Source organism: Mus caroli, chromosome 7 (genome assembly GCF_900094665.2).
Source record: "Mus caroli chromosome 7, CAROLI_EIJ_v1.1, whole genome shotgun sequence".
In the NCBI taxonomy this organism is placed as follows: Eukaryota; Metazoa; Chordata; class Mammalia; order Rodentia; family Muridae; genus Mus; species Mus caroli.
In genome coordinates, this window is record NC_034576.1 from 117,736,674 (window position 1) to 117,761,691 (window position 25,018).

The window sequence follows — 25,018 nt, forward strand, 5'->3', positions numbered from 1 at the left end:
AGGAGAGGAGAGGAGAGGACAGGAGAGGAGAGGAGAGGAGAGGAACAAAACAAAAATCAGGAAGGGGGAAAATTAGGAAGGGAGAAAAAGCTGTCATTGGTTGCTTTTGAGTAACTGGGCAGCACCTGCAGTAGGTGGCTCCAAGGACAGTGCACACTCACAGCATTTCAGACTGCTTTGCCATCACTAAAATGATTGTTCCTCTCTATGGGGCTTTACAATTACCTGACGCATGTGATAGTCTCTTATGTAGTTAGTAGGGATAATAAAAACAAGCACACTCGAAGTAAAAATGTAAATGAGAAAGAAATTCTGGGAGGGACATGGAATATCAGGAAAGAGGAGTTATAAATCACATTCAATTTGGTGCTCATCTCACCAAATCCAAATGGCTGTCTTAGAGATTCAGCTCACTATTGTTGACGGTTTTAGCTTTGTCCAATCAGGAGAGCCCTTTGGTAGCTTCTGTTCCTGCTTATGGTCAGAATGTTAACTTACTTTCATTACAAGAATGCTGATTAAAATTAAATTTTGATTTCTTCTTGTTTAAAACAAAGAAAAGAAAGTAAAAGGGGGAAAAGGAGCAGGCTGTCCTTATGGTTAACTTAGTAGGAAACCCATTCTGTGCACCAGAAAGCCTCCATCACCAGCGAAGCAACATGCTCCTCATGTCTGAGACATAGATGGCCAGGCCAGCGGGGCAGGCTTATCCCTGCCTCCTTTATAAACCATCAGCTAGATGTGTTCGTCTGTTTACTTTGGCAGTGTTGGAAACCGGCCCGCCTTGCACAGACTAGGCAATGTGCTTCACTGCTGAGCTCAAGGGCAGGCCCTAGCTGGGCAGATGAGCAACACTGGGGAACTGACTTGAGGAAGGCACATGTGGTGGATATATGATTGGCTCTTCTGAGCTAAAGATTGGTAAATAACTAAGAACCAACAGTGCAAAAGAGAAGGATGGGGTGCCTGTGTCATCTGCCTAAGGCGTTAATTCTTTACTTGCCAATGTAGGAAAGGTCAAAGATACAGATTCATATACCTGTTTTCATCCCAGGATTCTACAAGTCCACTATAACAAATACCCTGCATTTCCTTCATCTATAGACTCTGTTTAAACCAAAGAAACAGTAGATAAATCATAATGGTAGATGGGTAGTCATATGTAGCATACAAACAAATAAACATTTCACTGAATACTCTGGAAACAGTTAATTAGTTGCCATTCCAAAACGATCCTTTAGGAAGCAACTTAGCTTTTTAATAGACTAAGCCAGAGGTCATGTTTCAGGAAGCACACCAGATGTGCTATGTGATTGTGCTCCAAACAATATCTACAAGGTGCTTTTACTCAGTTCTCCTCACAATACCCTGAAATGGGTATGAGGGTAGACAGCCTTTGGACCAAGGCTTCCAGATTCTGTGAACACTCTCTGTGCTAACCAGTCTCTATCATACTATCAGGGAGCAGAGCCACACCTAGGGCTTGTGTCTGCCAACTCTCAGCCTAGCACAATTTCCCTAGGCCGAAGTTCTTAAGTCACCATGGGAGATTTGAGAAAATGGAATTTCAGAGCCACCATTCTCCAACTGGAATGTAAGTTTCTCCCTATAAGGATGCTCTTCCTTGCCCAGCTTAGCACATCCTAGAAGTCTGTTGCATGCTATGAAGTTCATGCCCTTTACTGTGGTCTGAAATGCTGCCCACCTTGGCACCCCCACACTGAAGATGCAAGCACACTTGCAGAAAGCATCGAGAACTGAAATGACAGCAGGGATTAGAAGGTGTTACACTAAGGCATCTCCTGATTTCAGGGTTATGAGAGCATTACTGTTCTGTTTTTCTATTAGAAACTGTCTTCTTTTTAAAAGATTAACAAGAAGAACCAAATGGGAATTCCCTAAGGTCAGCTCTGAGGAAACATAGACTCTAATTCAATAACTCTGCTACTGCCCTGGAAAAGGCTTTAGTATTGCAACATCCATATGGAGCCAATTGGACATTAATGGCTAATCAATCCCTCTGCTTTCTATTCTACTTAAAGTGTCACAAACCATGTTTAGATTAGCCCATTTCCTGCTAAGGATTGCTCAAGATGTCTTTTGTTCTTTTAGGCCCCGCCTGACAGAGGCAGCTTTAAACAAACACAGAGCAGAGTGGTGTAGGAGTTATAACGTGCCACAAGTGAGGACAAAGGGGCCATACTAAAGCCCTTTGTGGTATTTGTTAATGTTTCTCATCTGAGTTTGAAAAGGCTTAATGACTTTGTGGTGAGCTGGTGCATGTGGCCCGTGGTTTTACAAAATGAAGGGAATTCTCACCAGAGGCCCTGCAGTCTCCTGCTCTCGGTTTTGGTTTAATTTTTTTTTTAAATTCTCATTATATTTACTTTGTACAGATATCTGAACAGAGTCCTTCAGCTTGTTTCAGCTACAGATTCCCGCAGCAGCTGGGATGGCTTCTGAGTTCCTGTATTTTAATGATCTGAAAGTGGCACAAAGCACGGAATATTCCACTTAATCTGTATGAGAGATGTAGCTCGGGAGGGCTCATGTGCCGGTGTGCCCAGGTGAAAAGCAACGTTTAAGTCTGAACTGGAGACCACTGGGGATGAAATGAGACAATAACAGGTTTTGTCTTCTGAGGATGTCAGGGGAACCAGCCTGGCACGAGCAGAGGCCCATGGAGGTCCCAGAGGCTGCTGAAAGCTGGTAGACTAAATAATTCACGCGCTCAACAGCTCCTGGCTTCACCTAGCCCTTGTTCCTACCACAGACTCTATATGAAATGAAGCATAAACCAAGGCAAAGAAACACTTACAAACAAGACATTACTTGATCCATCTTCTCAAGTCTCTCTTTGCTGATTATCTCAGCCCCTCCAGGTCCCTGCCAGAGTACTTTAAAATCTAGCCTTCTGATTCAGATTCTTACTTTCCAGGTTTGAATGCTTTAACCTCCACAGAAATACCACTCTCTGATTTCAGGCAGAGTGGAACATCACACACTCACTTCTGACCAGGGCACTTCTCTATCTAAGCCCCTCCAATGTCCTGCCCCGTCCCTGTGCCTATAGATGAATCTAAACCTCCAGAGCAGCAGGCTAGCTTCTCTGTACAGCTCCAGCGCTGTCTCTTGTTGCCCTACTAGAAGCATTGGTTTTTGAACACTGTACTACCCCTGGTTCCTACACACTGTTTTCATGCTACAAATCCCAGTTCTCTACTTTCCTACAAAGGCACATCCATCTTGCAATCACTCCTTGAAGACAGATTAAAGGACTGTTACTCTTTTGGAAGACTGGCAGAACTCTGGGTTCCAGTAGGAGGTAGCCTACCTCTAACCTGACATTCAACCTCATTTGTTCACATCACCAGTTCCATGTGCCCACTTACTCCAAATGCAGTGAGTGCATGGTGTCCTAGCTATAGCTCACCCCAGGGTCCAGCAAAACCAGCTATACCAGAAATGCTGAAACACAGAGGGCACAGTGGAGAACAGAGCTATCTTCCACAGGAGGGATTTTAGAGACAAGTCTGTGTGTTTCCCTGGCATCTGAGAGTTCCTGCAATTAGACTCTAAGTAAGTCCCCCTTTGATTTCTTTGGTTTTTTTTTGTTTGTTTGTTTATTGGTTGGTTGGTTTTTTATTTTGTTTTTGTTTTTTTGAGACAGGGTTTTCTCTGTGTAGACCTGGCTGTCCTGGAACTCACTTTGCAGACCAGGCTGGCCTCAGACTCAGAAATCTGCCTGTCTCTGCCTCCCAAGTGCTGGGATTAAAGGCATGCACCACCACTGCCCAGCCCCCCTTTGATTTCTTATATACTGTTATGTGTCTTGTAAGAAGAGCTGTGACGGAAAAAAAAAAACCATATACCTACAATTGTTTGGGATCTGCACACTGTCATTTTGCTACTTTTGCTACTTCTATTGACTTGCCACACTGAGAAGTTCTTGTCTGCTATCTTGCCACTTCCAGGACAACCGTGGAGGATCTGAGCTTCTTGAGAGTATTAATTCTGAATGCTGTTGCCAGTGTTGTATGGTATGTGTAAAATATGTAAACTGATGCATGCACAAACTCATAAAACCACACAATGGGACCTTCCTTGAGTAGCAGAAAACTAGGGTAAAACATGCTCATAAGACCCGAGACCCTGTACTTAAGCTCGTACAACTCTTGATAGACACTTTTTGTTCCCCGGGAGAAAAGGAGAGGTCAGCTGGCTCCGGGGTCTCACAGTAAATGACAGAAGTGCACTGGCAGGTCCTATGCTACTGGCCCCACGATCACATTTGCTATCAACCTGGATGTCTCAAGTGGCGCCGTGAACTGTTTACGAACCTCTCTACTAAACTCCACAAACCCCTAGCAATGAACTTAATAGCCCTTCTCAATTCTGTGCTTCATTGTGTTTTGTTTGCTTTAGGGAGTCTTTCTCTTAGATACCAGAATGGGAGAATGATGTCCATGGGTCCAGGAAAAACTAACATTGCTTTCAAAGCTAGGGCATGTAAAGGATATGAAAAAGTGGTAGCTCAATGGATCAGAATAGTGATGTCAATTCATAAGATTTCATGCTCTGTTCTTAAGATGGTTAAAAATGAACTCACAAGTTGGTTGGGGTTGAGGGGCACAATTTATTCCTTAACAGAATAAAGCTAAGTTAAGCTAAGTAAAATGCAGTGAATCTGACCAAATGCACAAAATCTGAACAAAGCCATCCCTTATCTTCTGGCTCTGCAACACACAGCAGGTTCCTACATGTGAGCACTGGGCCAAGAGAGCCTTCTTCCTCTTTCTTCCTCTCTTCCTCTTCCTCTTTCTCTTTCTTCCTCTCTTTCTCTTTCTCCTCTTTCTCTTTCTCTTTCTCTTTCTCTTTCTCTTTCTCTTTCTCTTTCTCTTTCTCTTCTTTCTCTTCCTCTTTCTCTTTCTCTTTCTCTTTCTCTTTCTCTTTCTCTTTCTCTTTCTTTCTCTCTTTCTCTTTCTCTTCCTTTCTCTTCTTTTCCTCTTTTTTCTTTCTCCTTTTCTTATCTTTTTCTTCCCTTTTTTCTTTTTCTTTTCTCTTTTTTTTTGTCCTCCTTCTTTTCCTCCTCTTCCATCTTCTTATTCTTTGGAGATAGTATCTCAGGTCACCCAAGTTGACCTTAAACTCACTAAGTAGCTGGGGATAACCTTAAACAGCCAATCCTCATGCTTTCGCCTCTTAAGTCCGAGGATCACAGGTATGTACTTATGGGAAGAAAAACAGCCAATTAGGCTACAATGTCAGTTTCAAGTTCAATCCTGATCTTAAGCAGAGAAATTTCAAGAACATTCAGAATTGACTTCATACCTTGATTTCTACCAACCTAAGCTTGGGCTGAATGTTAAGTCTGCATATGGAAAGCCAAGTGGCTGTTGCTGCCAGGAGAGGGAAGTTTTGGGACCAGTACCTAGACAATAATAGCATGTCAAGAGTTAAATAGTCTGTGTATGTGTTACTTAGAGCTCTGTGAGCATGCTCACTCCAGTAGATAGGTTTACATGAAGTTGACAGGTCGATGGCTAGAGAAGCAGTCTGATTTGGAGTCTGGTTTTCAAGGTAGGAGTTATTAATCCTGGTCATTTGGTTGCTGTAGAGTTGGGGACCACTCTGTAATATAGCAATAGCACAGACAGACATATCTCCCTCGGTATAAGAACATTCTTTCTGAGGAGCAGTTTTGTGTGTGTGTGTGTGTGTGTGTGTCATACACACTATCACTGGACCTTTTCAGTACAGTCTCCAGAGAAACTAGCCACTGGGCAGGGCTCAGTACCTCACAGATGGATGGGCCTTTGGCTGGACTTTCAAGCCCTGACACTATATAAAGCAGGCTGAGTTCTTCTTATGCAGTGTTCGGGATGTAGCTACACAAAACCCTTGACATTTCACTCTCTTGCCCTGCCAGGCCTATCTATCATTTGAAGAGTTCAATGGAAATTGTTTTCTCCCAACATTAAAAGTTATTTGGGAGCTTTTAAGACACAGCAAATATATTTCTGTAAGAGAAGTTTATTTGCTTGTTTAAGAGCCCTGCACTTTATATATAGAGCTGATATAAGCTTCAGCACAGGAGCCTCTAAAACGGTTTATATCCACAGTAAAATACATTTTTGTGATACTCATACAACAGCCCAGAGCCAAGGGCTCTGTGAACTCTGTTGCTCTTCTAGCCTGTGTAGCTATTTCTCATATCTACCACGTCTCAGGCTTCCCCCACTTCCTAGCCTGGCTGCAGACACCTGCCTATTGGTTCTTCCAGGTTCTTCTGTCTAGAGTGTCTCAGGAGGGTCTCTGGGATGCCTGGATATGTTGCTACAGGAAGTGATAGAGGGCCAGATGCCTAACCCTGACACACAGCCTTGGGTAATAGTCCTTCTGATTTACTCTAGTCTTTTCTGCTTATGGATATAATTCTTCACCCTTTATTCCTGGTACATATTCTACCAGATTGATACCCTTCTAAGAAAAGACAAGCAAGCTCTGGAATATTTCTACTAAAAAACTCATTTATCTAAAAGATTATACTAGGCTGAGTTATAGCTTAGTGGTATATCCCTTGCCTAGCATGGGCAAGGGTCTGTGCTCAATCTTCACTACGGCAAAAACAGACCAACAGACCAATGACAAGACCACATGGTCCCTAATTGGTACTTGCTGCATTCTGGCTGCATTAAGGGCAAATGAGTCCAATTACAAGGCAGTATAATTAGAGAGTTAAAGAAAGCAACACTAGAAACTATCTAAATAAGACCACTACTTCTTAAACTGGGGCTCAACACCTACACAAGGCGATCTAGTCTAACATAGAAGTTGGGAGTAGGGTGGCAACAGCAAAAGGTCCCTGAACACACAGTGACCAAAACTTAATTCAAAATCAAGCACATGATGGATCAGCAATGTCTCTGGAATTGCCTACCTGTGCTGCACTGTGTGGCCTCACTGCAGCCTGCGCTCCAAACACAGGCTTGTCTGCCTGACCCTGTAACGGACACCACAGCTCTGGCAGCTCAGAGAGCTGCCTTCACACTTCTGCTCAGGTCTGAGATTACTGCATGCTGTGAATCACGCTGTTGTCAGTGAACTTACAGTTTTATGTTCGTATGGAAACATAATGGCTTTCTCATAGAAAACAAAGATTTTTATTATCTTCCTACCATCATCTGTCACTATGTGAGCATCAGACAGCGAGTCTCTGGGTTGTATTGCATTAGGATGTTTGGTTTTAAAATTTGCCACTTAAATGATGACTTGAGTTTCATACAAATCACTAAATTTTAGCTTGATTTAGGGCAATTTCCAATCATTTCTGAGATGGACCTAAACACACCTGTGCCATTTTGTACAATGTATATAGATAAAGGGGATTCTCAGCATTGATAATTATAAAATCCAAGTGTCAATCAACTCTGAAAAATGCTGAAGGTGCCTTAACTCCTGCAGCTGAAATTTTGCTTTGTTTTTAATAAATGGTAAAACTGTATTTATGCCAAAGAATTGTTTTAAGGTATATTTTATGATTTACTATAAATAAATGATTCATAGAGCTCTTTTATGCACCTATATGGGTATACAAAACACCCAAAGTTTTGTGAAATTCTCAGGTGACAGTAAAGTCTTGTGAACTTTCTCAGGTGACAGTGGGGCTTGAGGAAAGTTTAGAACCTGCTCTGCATCTACCTCCCGACTCACAGGTTAGGAAAAGTTGGGAGAGAACATTTCTTTCTAGAAGGAAACAATAGGGATGAGAGTCTTAGTTCTTGAAGTGGAGGGTGAAGGGGAGGGAGTGTGGCATCTAGCACAATCCTGTTTTACTTTTTCAGAGTCCAGAAATCAAACTGGACCCTTTGTGTAGAAGTTAAAAGAGAACTGAGACAAATGATAGCAAGCCTTTTAAGAACAAGTCAGTCTCTCATCACTCTCGAACATCTGAACAAGGTGAAGCCTCCATTTCCTGGGAACCAGAGAAGGGACAGCTCAGCTGAAACTGCAGAGCAGGTCCCCTTCTTTGTTCCAGATCTGAGGATCTGGTGTTGAAAGATAAATCATCAGCACTCCAGTGGGCTCGCATCAGTGACCTCACACTCCGAGGCACAAGTAGCCCTGGCATTTGAGCCACCTCAGGTTAGGCTAGTTTCTTCTGCTGCCTCCAATGACTCCTGGTTCACAGCAGCAAACTTCCTTCCCTGTGGGAGTTAAGGATCCAGAGAAGATAAGGGAAAGGACAAAGTGTCAGGGACTTCAGAGGATGGCCTAAGGGGAGGTGGGGCTGCCAAGGAAGGATTCCCATACTAACTGGCACACTTTGAAAGACAAGAAGGCAACCCCACAGTCTTCTAATTCATAAACAGTGAGCTTAAGCGGATGATAAATACAACTGACCTAAGATAAAAGACCCAGAGGCAACCAGAGGTGCCAAAAGAAAGAGGGGGGAGGGAGGAGAAGATGAGGATGGTGAGAAGTTGTTTTAAGAAAAGTAACTTTGTTGCAATCCAGTTCCCCACGTATGAAGCTGCAGAGAGTTCTGGGAGCCTTAGGCCTATGCAGGAGCCCCTGGGATGGAAGCATCCACTCCCATAAAGAATCCGGATGAGAGTCTAAAACACAGAGTAGCACACTGGTCTAATGCCAATTTCAAGTTTCAAAACTCAGCTAAAGATAATCGCCTTCAGAGCTTGTCCCCAAAGAACAGGCACACATTCCACTGCTCTTCACATGAGAGTGAGGGACAGATCCTTCCAAGGCTACACCATAGGAACTGAAGGTGAAAGTTTGAGCAAAGTAACATATTCTTATACAAAACACACTGCAAAGCAGTGTAAAACCACAGGTTTAAGAGGGAAACTGAGAGGGAGGGAGGAAGGGAAGGAGGGAGGAGCTAGACAGAAATAGAGGAGGGGAGGGAGGGGTAAGAGGGAGAGAATAGTCTCGGGAGAAGACACTCAGCGGTGGAAGGAAACAAATACTTCAGACGTTCTGTTCGAGTTAATAAGTAGTAAAGCACAAAGAACATGCAAGCTCACTTGAGCAAGTGGCAGAAATAAATCCTTGAAAGCACTGTTCTCTTATTTCTCTGAAAACAGAAACCTAAATGGAACCGACTGAACTTCGTGTGGATATATCCTTTTTCTTACCAGAAATAAACTCTGTGCTTTCCAAAGAACCTTACAACAAAGCATGGAAGTGGAAGAAACTTTGGAGACAATCAAATCCAACACGCCTCCTTTAAAAGACAAAGACACGTGTGCAGGGGCATCGGTCACCTGTTGCCAGTCAGTCGGTCATTGAGCAAAGGAGCTTTAATCCAAGCCCCCCAATAACCAAGCCAGGAACCTTTCTGCTGCACAATGTAACTTTGAAATCAGCAGGCCTGGGATAAGAAGGAACTCTGGCCTTCAAAGAGCCCAGAAAGGGGAAACACCACACAGAGTCTACAAACAGTCTGACAGCTGTTTGTCAGATTGTCATTTTTAATAAAAGGTCACAAAAACCAACTAACCAAACCCCCCCATTCTTATGTGTACTAAAGGAATGTAAAAATCTTGTGCAAACTCAATACAAGTTAAATCTTCATCGGCTTCTAAACATAACAGGGCCTTAACCAGGCTTCCCAAGTCCCCAGCGCCAGTGAAACCGTAGCTTTATAAATACCATGGCAAACAAGAAATGCTGTCTTGTCACATCCAAGCCAGATAACAGCTGGACTTTAAAAATAAAATTTTGAAGACATTTGCCTTTTATATTTCTAATTTCTGTTTGCCTTGCTTATGGTTTTGTCATTTGATTTTGATGAGTGGTTAATACACGGGCACAGCTGCCTTTTGGGGCGACCTTTTCCCCGTTGCCTCCATGCCCGTAGAGGGAAGCAGGCCTTTAAGCTGCTTCTAAGAAATGCCATCCTGTTCATGGCTGGCAGGCACAGTCCTGGGAAGTATGTCCAGGCAGGGCCTGTCTTCTGATTGACTTACTTTTGTACTTAAGATGCCTCACAGGAGGGATAAGACCTGCAAGAAGGGGACAGCCCTTTGAGATGGCGAGAAGAAACTTGGAGATGACTGTGCATGCACAGAAGGAGGTGATCTCCCAAGCTGGAGGCATAGCTCACCTTTCAGCTCAGCCTATTTAAAGAGTTTGCCCTCTGGGTATTTGGTAGGGGACCAAGAAATCTTACTCTGAAAGTCCTGTTCTCAGTGATGATAAGGTACCACTTGTATGCACAGATTTACCTTTGAATCTTGTATTTCCTCACTAGATCATAAGCCCTAGCTGCTGAAGGACATCACTGTCTTAACTTCCCATGACTTACCCAGGGTCTAGTTCAGGGGACTGGCACACCACAGGCACTCAAGCAATGTTGGCTGTTTATTTGTTTTGTTGAACCATGGGCTTAGTGGCTGTGTAAGTACACTTGGTTGTTGTTACCCTGACACTCCAGCCCTTGTCTAATCTTCATGCTAAGGGGAGTATGAAGCAGAGTAGAGAGAATTCTATGTGTACCTGCTAACTCTCCTGACTTTAATATGAACTGTAACTCCAGCAGGATTTGCAATCAGCGTAGGCTTGAACAGATGCCAGGAATGAAGCTGGAGTCAGCAGAAGGCTGCTGCCCATCTCAGAAGTCCTCACAAAGGCACTGCACCACTGTCCATATTAGTTCAGGTAACTCGACTCCATTCATGAACTCACAGTCCCCCAGAGGCACATGAGGTCTCAATGGCAACTCCGGGCAAGCTTCTGAAGGGAGGTTTTCACACGCTCCGTAAGCTCCTGGGCCACTACAGCCTGTCTACTGTTACACTCATCAGCATGCTGCTCTGTGTGATGGGGTAACATGAGAACTGATGTATGGCATGGCCAGCTATATTTAGGGGAAAGGAAATGGCCCATACTGAGGAAGGTCACAAGAAACTTGTTCAGAAAACTGAAGATATTCCAATTCTCCAACTATACAGAGGTATAGTCTGGAAGCCAGAACTTGAACCTTCCATCCAGTTTTAGTTCTATCATTACTGGCATTGAACCTATAGCAAGTTATTTAAAATTTTAAGCCTCAGTCTTTTAACCTATAAAATGGGAAAAATAATACTAGCTAGGTGTTATAAAATATAGATAGTATTTGGGAGGCTGAAGTAGGGAAATCATATAGTAACAATAATAATGATAATAATAATAATAACTTCCTCAAAGAGTATCTAACAATTATATGAGAAAAGGATGCGAAAATAACAGATCCTCTAGCATATAAAAAGAAAAAAAAAGTAACTAGGAAAATGTACTTGAATCTAGACAATGTGCATATTGAGTGGAATTTCCTCAACCCCTCTGTAGATTTTTCTTTGCTGTTAAGGTTTTTAATCTTTTTATAATGGCCAATAGTTCCATTCACACAATCACATCAAATTGATTAGCAGCATTACTGAGAGGCAACTCACTATAATTATAGCTAATACATAGTTAAGAAATCAAATGAAAGTGCTGGCCGAGCAAGGGTCAGATGACACCTCCGCAACTCCTGGTCCATAGCCAAATGGATAGTCAGAACCCCCGAGTGCTGGAAATGGTCTAGCTCACTTTAAAAAGCCAAAGGCTTAGGAACTCTATAGTAGGACTTCCTAGGGACACCGAGATGGGCCTGATCTAAAACACTTCTTTGCAGACTACCATGCCAACTTCCATGTCTGTGCTGGTCAGCCTGTTAACCATGCCAACCATTTGTCTGGCTAGACAGAAGCATCTCAGCCCTTGCCAGTGAAAGCCTGCTGTCTGTGTGCCTATGACAAAGTCAGTGTGCCCTTGATACACACTAGTCGTGGAGGAGAGCAGGTAGAGTCCTGGTCTTTAAGTCTTTTAATCCCTTACTTCCTGCTCGTCTTCCTTTTCCTCAGCCCCTTTCCTTCTCTTGTCCCTTTCCCTCCTCTGTGTTGCTTTCTCCCCTGTCTCCCTCTCTCTCATATAAGCACACAAGTTCATGTATATACCACTTAGAATTTATGTTGACACTATGCACCCAGGACCACCTTCAAGAATTTTTATCTCCAACTAACACAGAAACCATGCTTTCTGGAAGCTCAGAAGCCTTGCTCCTGTCTGACACCACCCATCTCAGTGTTCATACCCGGGCTTCCAAGCTGCCAGGGGAGGTCCAGTTCTGCTGTTGCTAAGAACTATCTTTGTGTGTTTTTAAAGGATCAGGGTCCTGGAAGAAACCCTGCCAGCACACGGGGAACTAGCTAGACATTTCCCTTCAAGCTAAAAAAAGGATGTTCACTAGGATCTGAGATGCATAAAGGATCCTGTTACTCTTAAGAGAGCAAATTAATCTTCCCTGACTGGCGGGATGGATTCTGCCAAAGAAACAGCTAACGGGAAAGCCGGTCCCCACTCTGTGATGACACAGTAAATAACCAGGCCACACTGCTGGCAAAGTGCTGACCTAACCTATAAATTGTACCCGGCCTTTGGGGAACGATTTTTGCTGACGGGTGCTGGGTGCATTTAAGACAAACAGGAAGCAACAAGGATGGGTATAGAGAGAGCTGCAGGTAGACATCCTGAGAGGGAGTCTGCTCTCTCTAACAGACAATGAACAGGCTTCAGCCGTGGCTAGTGCACAGGTCCGGAGCTAGGTCTTTCCTAAGCAGTCAGTTGGGGTCTGCTGAATCTGTCTGTTAGTCCCAAGTGTTTTGACTGTGCCTAGGAATTACTTGGTCTAGTTATTTTTTTTTTTTTTAAAGAGGTCTTCTTTACAAAGAAGACTTTTCAAAATTATGTTTCTTATTTTTCTTAACAAGAAGCCAGTGAAGTAGGTGATGATACACAGAGATCTGTTTAAGGAAATGTAGAAGGATTTTTCACTAAAACTTTAAAATAACATCTTGAGGTACTTGGATTGCTTGTGTTCAGTAATAGAGAATCCAGCAGTGTCTCAGAGCCCTCAACTATAATACACACTGAGGACCAACATTTCATTTTTGCCTAGAAAATCCAAATAGCGACATCCAAGAATGGTCATAAGAATCCCGTGCCTAACTCACTCACCTTCATAAGCGTACAGATCAGCAGAAACATAACCTAGGGAAAAGCCACTTACCTTCTGCGTCCTCTGGCCGAGTGAGATCGATGACACCCGGGCCCAGCTTTCCATCTTCACTTGACTTTCCTGTTAATTGGGGACCCAGGTTCTCAAAGCGGGTTCTTTCCTAGGAGAAAGGATAGCCAGAGACCTGTTTTAGTTTTGAGCTTCAATAGTTGCTTAATGGGCACAGTATGGCTTTAGAAACATCATGTCCGACCCATGCATGCTCTGAGATGGCTGACGGCTAAGCCTGTCACTGATGAACCAGGTGATCTAGGAGTCAAGAAGGCTGAACCTGGAAGGAAAGGGAAGTAGGTGATGATACACAGAGATCTGTTTAAGGAAATGTGGAAGGATTTTTCACTAAAACTTTAAAATAACATCTTGAGGTACTTGGATTGCTTGTGTTCAGTAATAGAGAATCCAGCAGTTTCTCAGAGCCCTCAACTATAATACACACTGAGGACCAACATGACAGAGAACATGCCAGAGCTGTTCTGCCTGTCCTGTCCCTTCTGTTGGATTTGCTTCTGGAATCTACAAGAAATACAATGGAGAGAGGGGCCAGATATGCAAAAACTTAAGAAAGTTCTTAGAACCTACTGCTAAGCTAAACGAAGAACCACCTTTCCATCTAGAGATCATGATTTTGATCAGTAAATCCTGATAAAGTACAAATTAGAACTATGTGGACCAGGATTTGAATATGTCAAAGTTGGTAGAGTGGACAGCGGCACTGTTCCTTTGCTTGGAGCAAGTGTTTCAACTGTAAATTCCTAGGAACTGAAGAGTGCACCTAGTAAAAAACAAAAAAAAAATCAAAACACACAAACAAAAACAAAAACACCCCCCCCAAAAAAAACCAGGAAGCAAAACCCCTGCTTCTTTAGGAGAGAACCCCAAAGGTGTTTGCTTGTTTACCAGTTCCTGTAAGAGCAGGAGTTTGGGGTAACAAAATGGAAGAAGCCCTGCCCCCCTCAGATCAGTGGCTGGGGCTCACTGGTCATCCTAAATGGAGTGGAATGATCTGTACAAACTGAGCACAACAACCCTATTCTCACCTCCTTCTCCATGCTTAGTCTCTAGACTCACACTTGGCTTTGTGTTATCCTTATGAATGAATGAAGCCTTGTTGTTCATTACTAGGAAACGATATTAAATGTCATGTCGGCTTGAATGTACAGACATGAATAGCAGCTTGCAGCTCAGGGAATGGTTTCTGCATGTTATACTAATGCATTATGCAGCAGTGGAGTGCTGATTGCTCTTCAGTCTATTGTTCAATGACCTAGTTCTGCATCGAGCATGTTCGGCATCTGATGGAAACATGCCGAGCGTTCTGTTCCGTAAGATGTTTAGAAACTTGGAAATATTCTGAAGGAGCAAACATACAATTACTTGATAGAGGATGTGCCTCATTTGTACAGCCTCACTGCGTTTGTGCTTTCTAATACGATTATTTTTGAATATCATTATATTTCTATAATTAATTCCCATCAGTCAAATTGTTGCAGTAAGTCTTCCAGTTCCCCTTCATCAGAGACTGCATTGAAATCTTCATTGGAAGAAAACACAGCATAAGCCCTGCTTTACTCTTGCAGTGTTTCTGGGAAAGCTTTGCAACAAAACACAATCACCTAGCTATCCTTTCTCTAAATGAGTAACACCAACCCACTAGTTTCAACAGCAGGGCGTGGGGAAACCTCTGAACTACAACAGGTATAAAAGACAGACTGAAAATCAAAACCAAAGGGAATATGGCTCCCCAGGACCTTCTCGAGTGAAAGCATGGCTGCAGGGGAACAAACTAAGCCAGATGCAGTGCACAGCATAGAGCCTCCACAGCTAAGTTGTGCCAGAGCCACACACATGGTCAGGGAAGGACAGCTGCTGACCACCAGTCTGCTTCTTCTATTTTTGAGTAGTACTTTGGATCCCTGATGATGCAAAGAGAGTCAAAGGGAAAAGCCCTGGAAAGCCACCTTCGACTTTTGTTTCTGCCACTGCTGGCATATTTGCATGTGAATGTCCCTGTGACAGAGCCCTCCCTTCTTCTCTGAAGAACAACCTTCCACTGTATTTTTGAGGCAGGTGGGGGTAAAGCAACTTTCTCTAAAACCCACCTATCAATATGCATATTCCAGGGATCTTTCTAGTCATTAATTCTCTTTGATTTTCCTAGAAAATATTCTCAGTTAAAAAAAAAGTTCCTGAAAGAGTATCAGTATTTTGACAGAGAAGAAGAAGAAGAGGGGAGATTACATGCCATGCTTTGTAAAAGCCCCAAGACAACAAAGCTTACATGATGATAATATCTTTTCTTTCCTAAAAGTGAAGTGTGCTTGCAATGCAGTAGTATCAGCTTGTTTTTAATCATAACAAAAAAAAACATCTAGGACGTCCGCAACACATTCACAGTGTCTTTGAAGTCAGACAATTTTTCTGACTTCATTGAAAAAAAATTCTTCTGCAAAGACACTTTCCCTGTAAAATATCAATATTTTGACAGACTGGAAGACAAGGAAGAGCATCCCATGAAATACTGGTTAAATAGGCAGAAAATAAATCCATGATAAAAGTGTTGGGGGCAGTGGGTTGCATTTTCAATTTGATAATATTAAGCACTGTGTTTGAGATTAAAGCAAGACCCTGCAAAGCCAAGCCCTTTCATATAAATTTCTATTCAGTCTCCCAGAAGATTTCCCTTCTTTTCTTCAAAGAATAGCTCAGAATATTTATTTGCCAGCACAGAACCCTAACACAGGAGGGCCCGACGTCTACCAGTTAGGTCTGTTCAGGTGAGCTAAGCATAGAGTTACCAGTACGTTGAACATGAGCCTCTTAAACACAGGACATAGATATAGGCATGGGAGAGTATGGAGATACTTCAGTGTAAGAAGCCATGTCTCTGGCTGTTAAACACCAATGGGCGTGTGCCTGCATGGAATATAGACAATGGAGTGTATGTCCTTACATGCTTACATGGCAAATAACCCATACCGACCCCTTGAACTAGCCCTCCCAATATACATAGCTTCCAAGTAGGACAATGTAGAGATAGGGTCAAAATTCCTCAGTGTAAGCTTAACCCCATGCCCCACTCTGAACTCTTCCTGGTCTTTATATTGATAATAGAACATATTCTCCATGCTGCCCATGAGCAGACACTCACGGATGCATTGTCAGTCCCAAACACGCAGGCAATGTGAAAGTTACTGGAAAAAAATTAAACATCAGCTCGGCTGTGTTGTAGGGACTGTTGGCTCTCTAAGTGCTTTGAAATTATGATGTATGAGGTAGATGTTACATATTAAATATAGATATTTAAATGATAAAGCCCCCGTTAGTGAGAGCTGATGAATGTAAAATGTTATAAGCCACAAGATGGTAGCATCCATCATATCCACGTGTTATCCGAGTCAATGATGAGGTGGCCTCAGTGCTGACAGACAGACTCTGATTATTAGCCCTTATTTCCAGAGTCACTGAACAAACCACTCAGCTCCTCTGGCATTATTTTTAACTTTGCATTAAATTAGCAACTTTTCCCTGCCTACCGTGACAAGATTGATCAGTTACATCTTGGCACCAGTGGAGAGAGAATGAGGTTGGTGGTAAATACAAGACCAGGGGTTTGTTCTAGTTTAGGCAAGGAAGTCAGCTTCCGGGCAACAAACGTGAGACTGTGATCTGGGGAAGGCACAGAGATGAAACAGTAAGCACACAATAATGGCTTTTCTTTGCACTTAGATAAAAGCTGAATTTTTGATGGGCACAGTATATTTTAATAAAATTTTATATACTGTGTTTTATACACTTATTGGCTATTCCATAATAATGTGTGTGCTCACAGTAAAATTGCTCTTAAATTTATGTGTGTTATTTATATGTTCCCACGTAACAATGCTTTTTGTTGTAAAAAATATTCTGTTTATTAATGTAACTTTACAACCACTGCATCCAAGATCCGTGGTAAATTAATGACATTTTTATTATTTTATAGTGTCATTAAATTTTTACTGATCACTCCATCAAACAGAGGCAGTAAAGGCCATAATGTAAACTGGGACACTTAGATCAGGCAGCAGGAAGACATTCCATGGAGTCTGAGAAAACTGCTGGCAATAAATGATATTTATACCATCTTTAAGCATGTGAGACTACTTGGATAAGTTTGGCAAAACCGTTTCAGTAGTAGAGTGGATGGTGTACTTAAATAACAGTTTGCTTGCCAAAGAGACAAGCCACTTTCAAACCATATGCAGGATGACAGATTGTAGATGTCCCCAGAAAACTAACATATGAAATGTAACTCTGTGCCTCACCTTCCCTCTGGGTCACCAAGGGTGGCCAGCCTGTACTGTGCCTCGAATCCTTCAAGGCAGTCCCTTCCCTACAATCGAGAGGGAAAATGGCAAATGCTCAGAGAGCCTTTGTTAGTCACTTTACAAATGAATATATTTTATTCTAGACCTGTGTAGACAACGGTACCATGTACTTTACTCTGGTGGTCTAAAAGAGAGTCACTTTACCTACCTTTATTCAAAAGCCCATTTGTACAGATTGTCTGAGTGTGGTGTCACAAAGCAAACAGCTATAGGTTAGGGTGTTATTACTGTAGTTTTTAAAGATAAAAAATACTTATATTGGGTTATTTTTACATGTAAAATATGTGATAATTAGGATTTGTTCAACACCAACTTTCTTAAATAAACTTAAATGTGTGTTATTAACTAATTGACAAATATTCTACACACACACACACATACATATATATGAGATAGTAAATAGAAAATTCTGCACCCATATAACTGTGGAATTAGTAGCACCAATCACTTGCATGGGGAATCTGACATGATTCTTTTTTATGTAAATAAGAATTTTGTTGTTACATAGCCAAATGAGCATTTAAATATTTAAAACGTTTTAAAACCTTTCAGATTTGCAATAAAGGTTAACACCACAGCTCATCAATCATTTTGTGCCCTCCCAAAACCCAGGTATTGCAGTATTCTGAGATAATGTCAACCCTTGAGGTCCAGCTATGTGTAGTTATGACGTCTTTCCATCTTCATCCCAGTTCCAAGCTCAATCGTTTCTAGACATTTGATTTCACTTTTATATTACACTAGCTCTTCAATATGGGAACACAGCATCCAAAACTAAATATGGCCTCTCTCCGTACCCAGCAGACTTCCTGACCTTTATTTACACCAGTGCAAATTAGTTACTAGTTTCAATCTCACCTCCTTCTTAACTCTTGTCCATTCAACCACCTGGGCTGGCTGCTTTTCCTTTCAGAAAGTCTTTTGTCCTCCCCTCAAGGACATCCTGTCATCTTTAGCATTGTGTAAGCCTTCTGCCCTACAGCCTTCACTGTCTACAACAGCCTCCTAGCAGGCCCTGATCACTATCTTCTCTGGTCTACTGTTCCCACTGTCTCCTCAACTTATGTAATTCCAAGTGTCTAGGTCAGAATCTTCTATCACTCCTATTTTCCATTTTGGTCAAACCCTGGCTTGCAAGGTACTTCATTCACTGCTGCCCACATGCCTTTTCAAGTCCAAAAATTGAAAAAACAAACAAACAAACAAAACACAAACAAAACCCCTCCCACCAGGCATCTTTTGCTAGGGATGAACAGTGGCTCATCTCTGGACACCACCATAATCCTGCCTTGCTCACAGTCTCTGGGACATGCTTCTTCTCTGCCTTTTTGCCAAGTTCTATTCATATTGAAAAACCCACATTTTCTCTGTATTCTATATCCTATTTAATCAACTCATTTTCCAATATGCCCAAATTCTAAGTCTTGACTACATAATTAGCCCCTAGTTTTCATCACACTATGTTCAACAATAAGGGTTTGGTTCATGTACATTGTTGACTCTCTATCATCAAGATCAAAGGATTTTATAAGTCTGGGATTCTATCTTAGGCCTTGCTATAGATCTTACACAGCAGTTCATCTTATAAGACCACACACAAGGGAGTGGCTAGAAGGAACAAGGACTACTAGCTTTTCTTTTCTTTCCTTTCCTTTTCTTTTCTTTTCTTTTTTATTAGGTATTTTCCTCATTTACATTTCCAGCGCTATCCCAAAAGACCCCATACCCCCCCCAGTCCCCTACCCACCCACTCCCACTTTTTGGCCCTGGCGTTCCCCTGTACTTGGGCATATAAAGTTTGCAAGTCCAATGGGCCTCTCTTTCCAGTGATGGCCGACTAGGCCATCTTTTGATACATATGTAGCTAGAGTCTTTCAAGAGCTCCGGGGTACTGGTTAGTTCATAATGTAATTCCACTTATAGGGTTGCAGAATCGTGGTGCGGAGCCTAGTGCGCACCACGATGTACAACGTCCACAAGCAGAAATCTTGCTAGTGTATGCAATGGTGTCAGTGTTTGGAGGCTGATTATGGGATGGATCCCTGGATATGGCAGTCTCTAGATGGTCCATCCTTTTGTCTCAGTTCCAAACTTTGTCTCTGTAACTCCGTCCATGGGTGTTTTGTTCCCAATTCTAAGAAGGGGCAAAGTGTCCACACTTTGGTCTTCGTTCTTCTTGAGTTTCACGTGTTTTGCAAATTGTAATTTATATCTTGGGTATTCTAACCCATTCATGATAAAAGTCTTGGAAAGATCAGGAATTCAAGGCCCATACCTAAACATGATAAAAGCAATCTACAGCAAACCAGTAGCCAACATCAAAGTAAATGGTGAGAAGCTGGAAGCAATCCCACTAAAATCAGGGACTAGACAAGGCTGCCCACTTTCTCCCTACCTATTCAACATTGTACTTTAAGTCCTAGCCAGAGCAATTCGACAACAAAAGGCGATCAAGGGGATACAAATTGGAAAGGAAGAAGTCAAAATATCACTTTTTGCAGATGATATGATAGTATATATAAGTGATCCTAAAAATTCCACCAGAGAACTCCTAAACCTGATAAACAGCTTCGGTGAAGTAGTTGGATATAAAATTAACTCAAGTCGATGGCTTTTCTTTACACAAAGAATAAACAGGCTGAGAAAGAAATTAGGGAAACAACACCCTTCTCAATAGTCACAAATAACATCCTCTGGCTTCTGTGGGCATCTCCACTCATGTGGTACAACTCATACATACGTACATACATACATACATACATACAAATGAAATGTAGGCTTGACATGTTAGAAGGTGAATTTTTAGAGGAAGAAGCATTACAAGCAGTGGAAGTCACTTTCTTAGGGCCACTTCGATGCTTCCAGAGTCGGTATTGATGATAATTAAGCCACTGACTAGGAGAGATGAAGCTCACCATTGACCTCTGGAGTCCAGTAATATTTTGTTAGCTAACATTTTTAACTTATCTAGCTCCTAACGCATCCTTAACAGCAACACTGTGCTAGTACTCATGAATGAATTAATCCCTGAGTTTTCTGATTGTGTTTGCTCCAGAGCACAGAGACACCTATTGGAGGACAAGAAGAAAGAGGGCACATGCTGACCAACTTGTTACAACAGAAGTCTCTCCAATGAGAATTTGCACCAAGCTGATCAGTACATGACCCTCTGTCCTCTCATTTCTAAAGAGGAATTAAACCAAAATTAACCTGACTTCGCTTAAGTGCTCATTCTTTCATCTGTCATTAGAAATAGACATGTTTTAACAAAGGAGAATTACCAACAGTAGACCGCTAAGCAGTGTAAGAGGAATGTTTGGGAAGAGTTGAGATTGCAGGGAAAATTGTTCATGCAAAGTCCTGTCACAGGATTAGAGTAAGGTAGAATTCCCACTTCCTAGCGGGAGCCCAGCCCTGGTTAGAAGGTTACTCTATTGTTCAACTGATTTACATACCTTAATTTGCATTTATCTATCTTTTAATATTAAATATATCTACATATAAATACTTAAACATATTTAATTGCTTTTGTAAAAATTCTGAAAAATAATTTCATTTTGTTTAAAAGTAAAACCAAAATAAAAGAAGAAAGAAAGGTTATTTTAGCAGGATTTAGTAGCTCTAGTGCCCAATCTGATATAAAGCCAACAAGGCAGACATTATATCTTTAGAGCCAGCTGAGGAGCCACAGGAACAGACCCATAAGCCAGTTGTAATATGTATTCCCTATGGTCTTGGTGGCAGAAGAAAAAGGAATGTAAAAAGAAGTCAACAAAAGATTTTGTCAAGAAGAAATGCTTTAGTTGGCTTAATTATAATGCCGTCTAGGAAGAGAATGGCATTTTAGGAAAAAGTATAAGATTTGGGATTCTACATTCAGAAAACTCAAAGAAGCTGTACAGCATCCAAATAGAAAATGCACACTGAGTAGGAGATGAAGTTGATCAGGGAGAAAGAGTTACAGCATAGCCGGTCAGGCAAGCTATGCCGATGCTTGCTGTTCACCATGCAGGTGGCAAGATCCTTAGAGTGCTTAAAAATGGAAGTAAGATCTGGCTACCACATGATTTCTCGAACTAAGGCCTAAATTTAGTTCTGAGATGCTTAGTCAAGGTAACAGGAATGCATCTCTACTTGTATAGGCCATCTATTAATGCAGAAGAATAGATACTTTTAGATAATGCTGTTAATGTTTAGCTTAGAATATTTAGTAATAATGTCTTTAACTGTTACAATATTTTACTAGTTTGTTTTCCTTTCTTTTTTTCTTCTTTTTCTTTCTGCAAAGAATTCACACACATACTCTCTCATGTAGTCCTTTATCTGAAAGTTTATTACTCTACCCCCACCTCAGTCTCTGTCTTTCTGGAAAAGCACTCACACATACAACCTTTTATTTAATCACTATAATCCCATGGCACCAGCATTTCCTTACCCATTTTATGGATTGGGAAGTGATACAGTAATCATATTTTAGAGTTATGATTCTAAATTTATCTCACCACAGTTTAATGGTTAAAAATATAATGATATTTGTATGCCTCACCACTGTTTTCTAAGGATAGCCATAGTTGTAACTGAGTTTGATGCGGCTCTTACAGTCAGCGTTACTACATCATGACAAGGTATACGAAGAAGGAATTTGGACACAAGTGTATACAGACTGAAGAAAGACCATGTGAGAACAAGAAGGGCAGATGTAGAAGACAAGGACAGAGGCCTCAGAAAAAAAAAAAAAAAAAGACAGCCCCACTGGCATCTTTAGCTAGAATTTTCTAAGATTAAAAAAAACCCAAAAAAACAAAAAACTAAGTTGTTTGAGCCCCCCAGTCTGAGATAGCTGTGATAGATAACAAACTATTAGAATGGCAGCTTTTGCTTCTTATCTCACAAAAGCTTTCTTGTCACTGAGCAGTTTATCACATAATCTAAAAGCAAGATGGAGAGAAATCTTTAACCTCAGCAATGATTCTTCCAAAGCACTTGCAATCAGAACCGGGCAGCAGTTCACAGTTGATAATTCTCTCTCCATCTGCCTATCCTGTCACCCAATTACTACCTATTTACCTGCCTTTCTATAGTCTAGCTATCTACCATACATCTATCAATCATCTACCTATCACTTATCAGCCATCTACCTATCTACCTACCTACAATCTATCACTTAACTACCAACTATCTATGAATAATTTCTCAAAGATGAACATTTCCCCCTAGAGAGAAGGAAGGCTTATAATGACTCATCAAAGGTTGCCAAAACCCACAAGATTCAAACTCAAAAAAAGGAATCATAGTCATAAGGGTGAGAGGAGCTGTTCAGATTTCTTGGGGTGCTCAGTTGGTTTTTGTAACCCCCAGCCCATAGGCTGCTTGGGAAGGGAAAGTGTGTCATGCCTCCCTCTGCCTCAATAGTACTGGGCCCTGCAAGCAGAGAAGCATCATGCAGCACTTGCTTGATGCAATGAACTACTGTCAGCACAGCTTCTTGGGGATATGTTTTATGGGGCTTACAGAGACACTCTCAAATGATGTATGACAAGCTTTTCCCAAGGATGTGAAGGGTCACCAAGCCTGAAAAGTTCTGTCTCTACTGTTCTGGCAACAACAGCATCCCATGCATCTCCTACAACATGCTTAGATTCATGCCACCGACTGTCATATGCCAAGTGATATGGCACCATTAGTCCTAAAGACAGGAGACCATGTAAGCTTTAGGAGCCGCTGAATTCAATTCTGTTTCTCTGGGTCATAGTGCTGACTGACATCCTGGAGCAGAGCACTTTCTGTTTTGTTCATATGGTTTTAATATGGTTTTAACCAATTGCAAGGTTATTTATAAGTTTGCAACTCCCAAGTAGACTTATAAAGCACACAGATTTAAGCAGATCCAGTTGTGTGGTAGACAGAGTCCTGCTTATATGTGGTTTCAACTTTTTATTCCTGCATAGAGGCATGTGGCAGATTTGTTCCTGAATATTCTCTGATTATTTGGTAACAAGTTCACAAAAGGTTCCATTGTAAAATCACAGAAGCTCCTTTGAAAGCTAACACATGATTTAAAAACAGAGAATTCTATCTCACTTAAGCCACCAGTAAGACCCTGTCAGTCTGACATTCCCAGTATGAGCAAAGGACATCAAAACAAAACTGATGGCCAGCTAGCAAATGTCTTTGTCCAAAACAGTATCTTGGGAAGTGTACGAATTTGAGTTCAGATATCTATGCAATTTGCAGTGTATATTGCTCAACATTATTTTTGGTAACATAGATACAATTTATTCAAGCTAAAGACATCAAAACTACATAAACCAAGAATGAATACTTTCTTCAGAATTATGCATTGTACTTCAGTTTTAGCAGGCCAACTGATAGTTTTGAAGATGCTTCCCCCATAGAACTATAAACACACACAAAAATGCAAAAGTGTAAGGCATTACCACATTGTATCTGTTTTAATTTATGAGCTGTATAAATATATCATATCCCCTAAGAGGTTTTCCTGTAATTTAAAGAAAAAGTATCTACTATAAAATACGCATATGTTTTTAAGAGAAAAAGAGGGGTATGGGGAAGCTGTCATTGCAGAAAGAAACATGAAGGCCTCGTCACTCAGTGCTCTGAGGCCAGAGAGGCCAGGAGGCTTGCTTGAAGCCCTGCAGTTGCTACCAACACAGCCAGAGTTTCCCCAGGGGCCTCCAGGTTCTCTGTCTCCTGCTCCTTCCAACCTGTCTGCTGTGCACCAGTCATGCTAGGCTGTTTACTTCATCTATAGAATCAAGAAGCTAGCTTATCTCTGTGGATTCTTTCAGGTTTGAAACTCTCTGACCCAATAATAACCATCTCTCTATCTCTCCTAGATCTCCGGCATATACTGCAAAATCGTGTCACTGTGTCACAAAAGTTCTTAGTAATTATTCACCTTTTCAAGGGATGCACTCAAAATTAATCCGTCAAACAAGCCTATCAAGCTGTGGTCACTTTTGGTCCTAACATGTCCATTTGTTTGCTGCTTCAGAAAATTCTTGGGCCACTGCAGACAATGGAAGGTGACAGGGGAAGGCAAGGGAAGGAGGCAGTGAAAGTCAGAGGGTAGTCATTTTCATCTAATTGGCTTTAAATCTGTCTCTGTCTCCAGGCTGGTGTCCACTGTGGGCCAGCGAGCCCTGGATACTGCACATCCATCCCACCTGCAAGCAAAGTTTAACAGAAGGGCTGTGACTCTCTTTCAAAGGATGCTCTTGTGTATTTCACTGCAGCCTTTTCCTAGGAGGAAAGAAGCTAAAGGATACCACACATGGGTTTGTAATGAAAATCACAAATAACTTTGAATTACGTCTGATTAGAAAAGGAGCTTCCTTTGAGTAAAAATAAAACTTAGGAACTATCCTCACTTGCTAGTAATGTTAATAGGCATTTCAAAGAAAAAGAAAATATTTAGGAACCTTGTTGAAAATAGTACTCCAAGATGGCATGTCACAAAGGACAAAAGAAAGTATCCAACTGTGGCGATATGTGTTAATTGTATGGCTTTCCA

General features: G+C 41.6%; 1 protein-coding gene across 4 annotated transcripts in view; it reads right to left on the reverse strand.

The window, feature by feature from the left end:
- Sox6 (SRY-box 6) overlaps positions 1-25,018 on the reverse strand; it is a 554,993-nt gene that overhangs the window by 31,628 nt on the left and 498,347 nt on the right. For all 4 annotated transcript variants that reach the window (XM_029480199.1, XM_021166060.2, XM_021166061.2 and 1 more), the window contains one exon: positions 13,112-13,220. In XM_029480199.1, the coding sequence (XP_029336059.1) occupies positions 13,112-13,220 (109 nt within the window). The remainder of the gene's footprint in view (positions 1-13,111; positions 13,221-25,018) is intronic.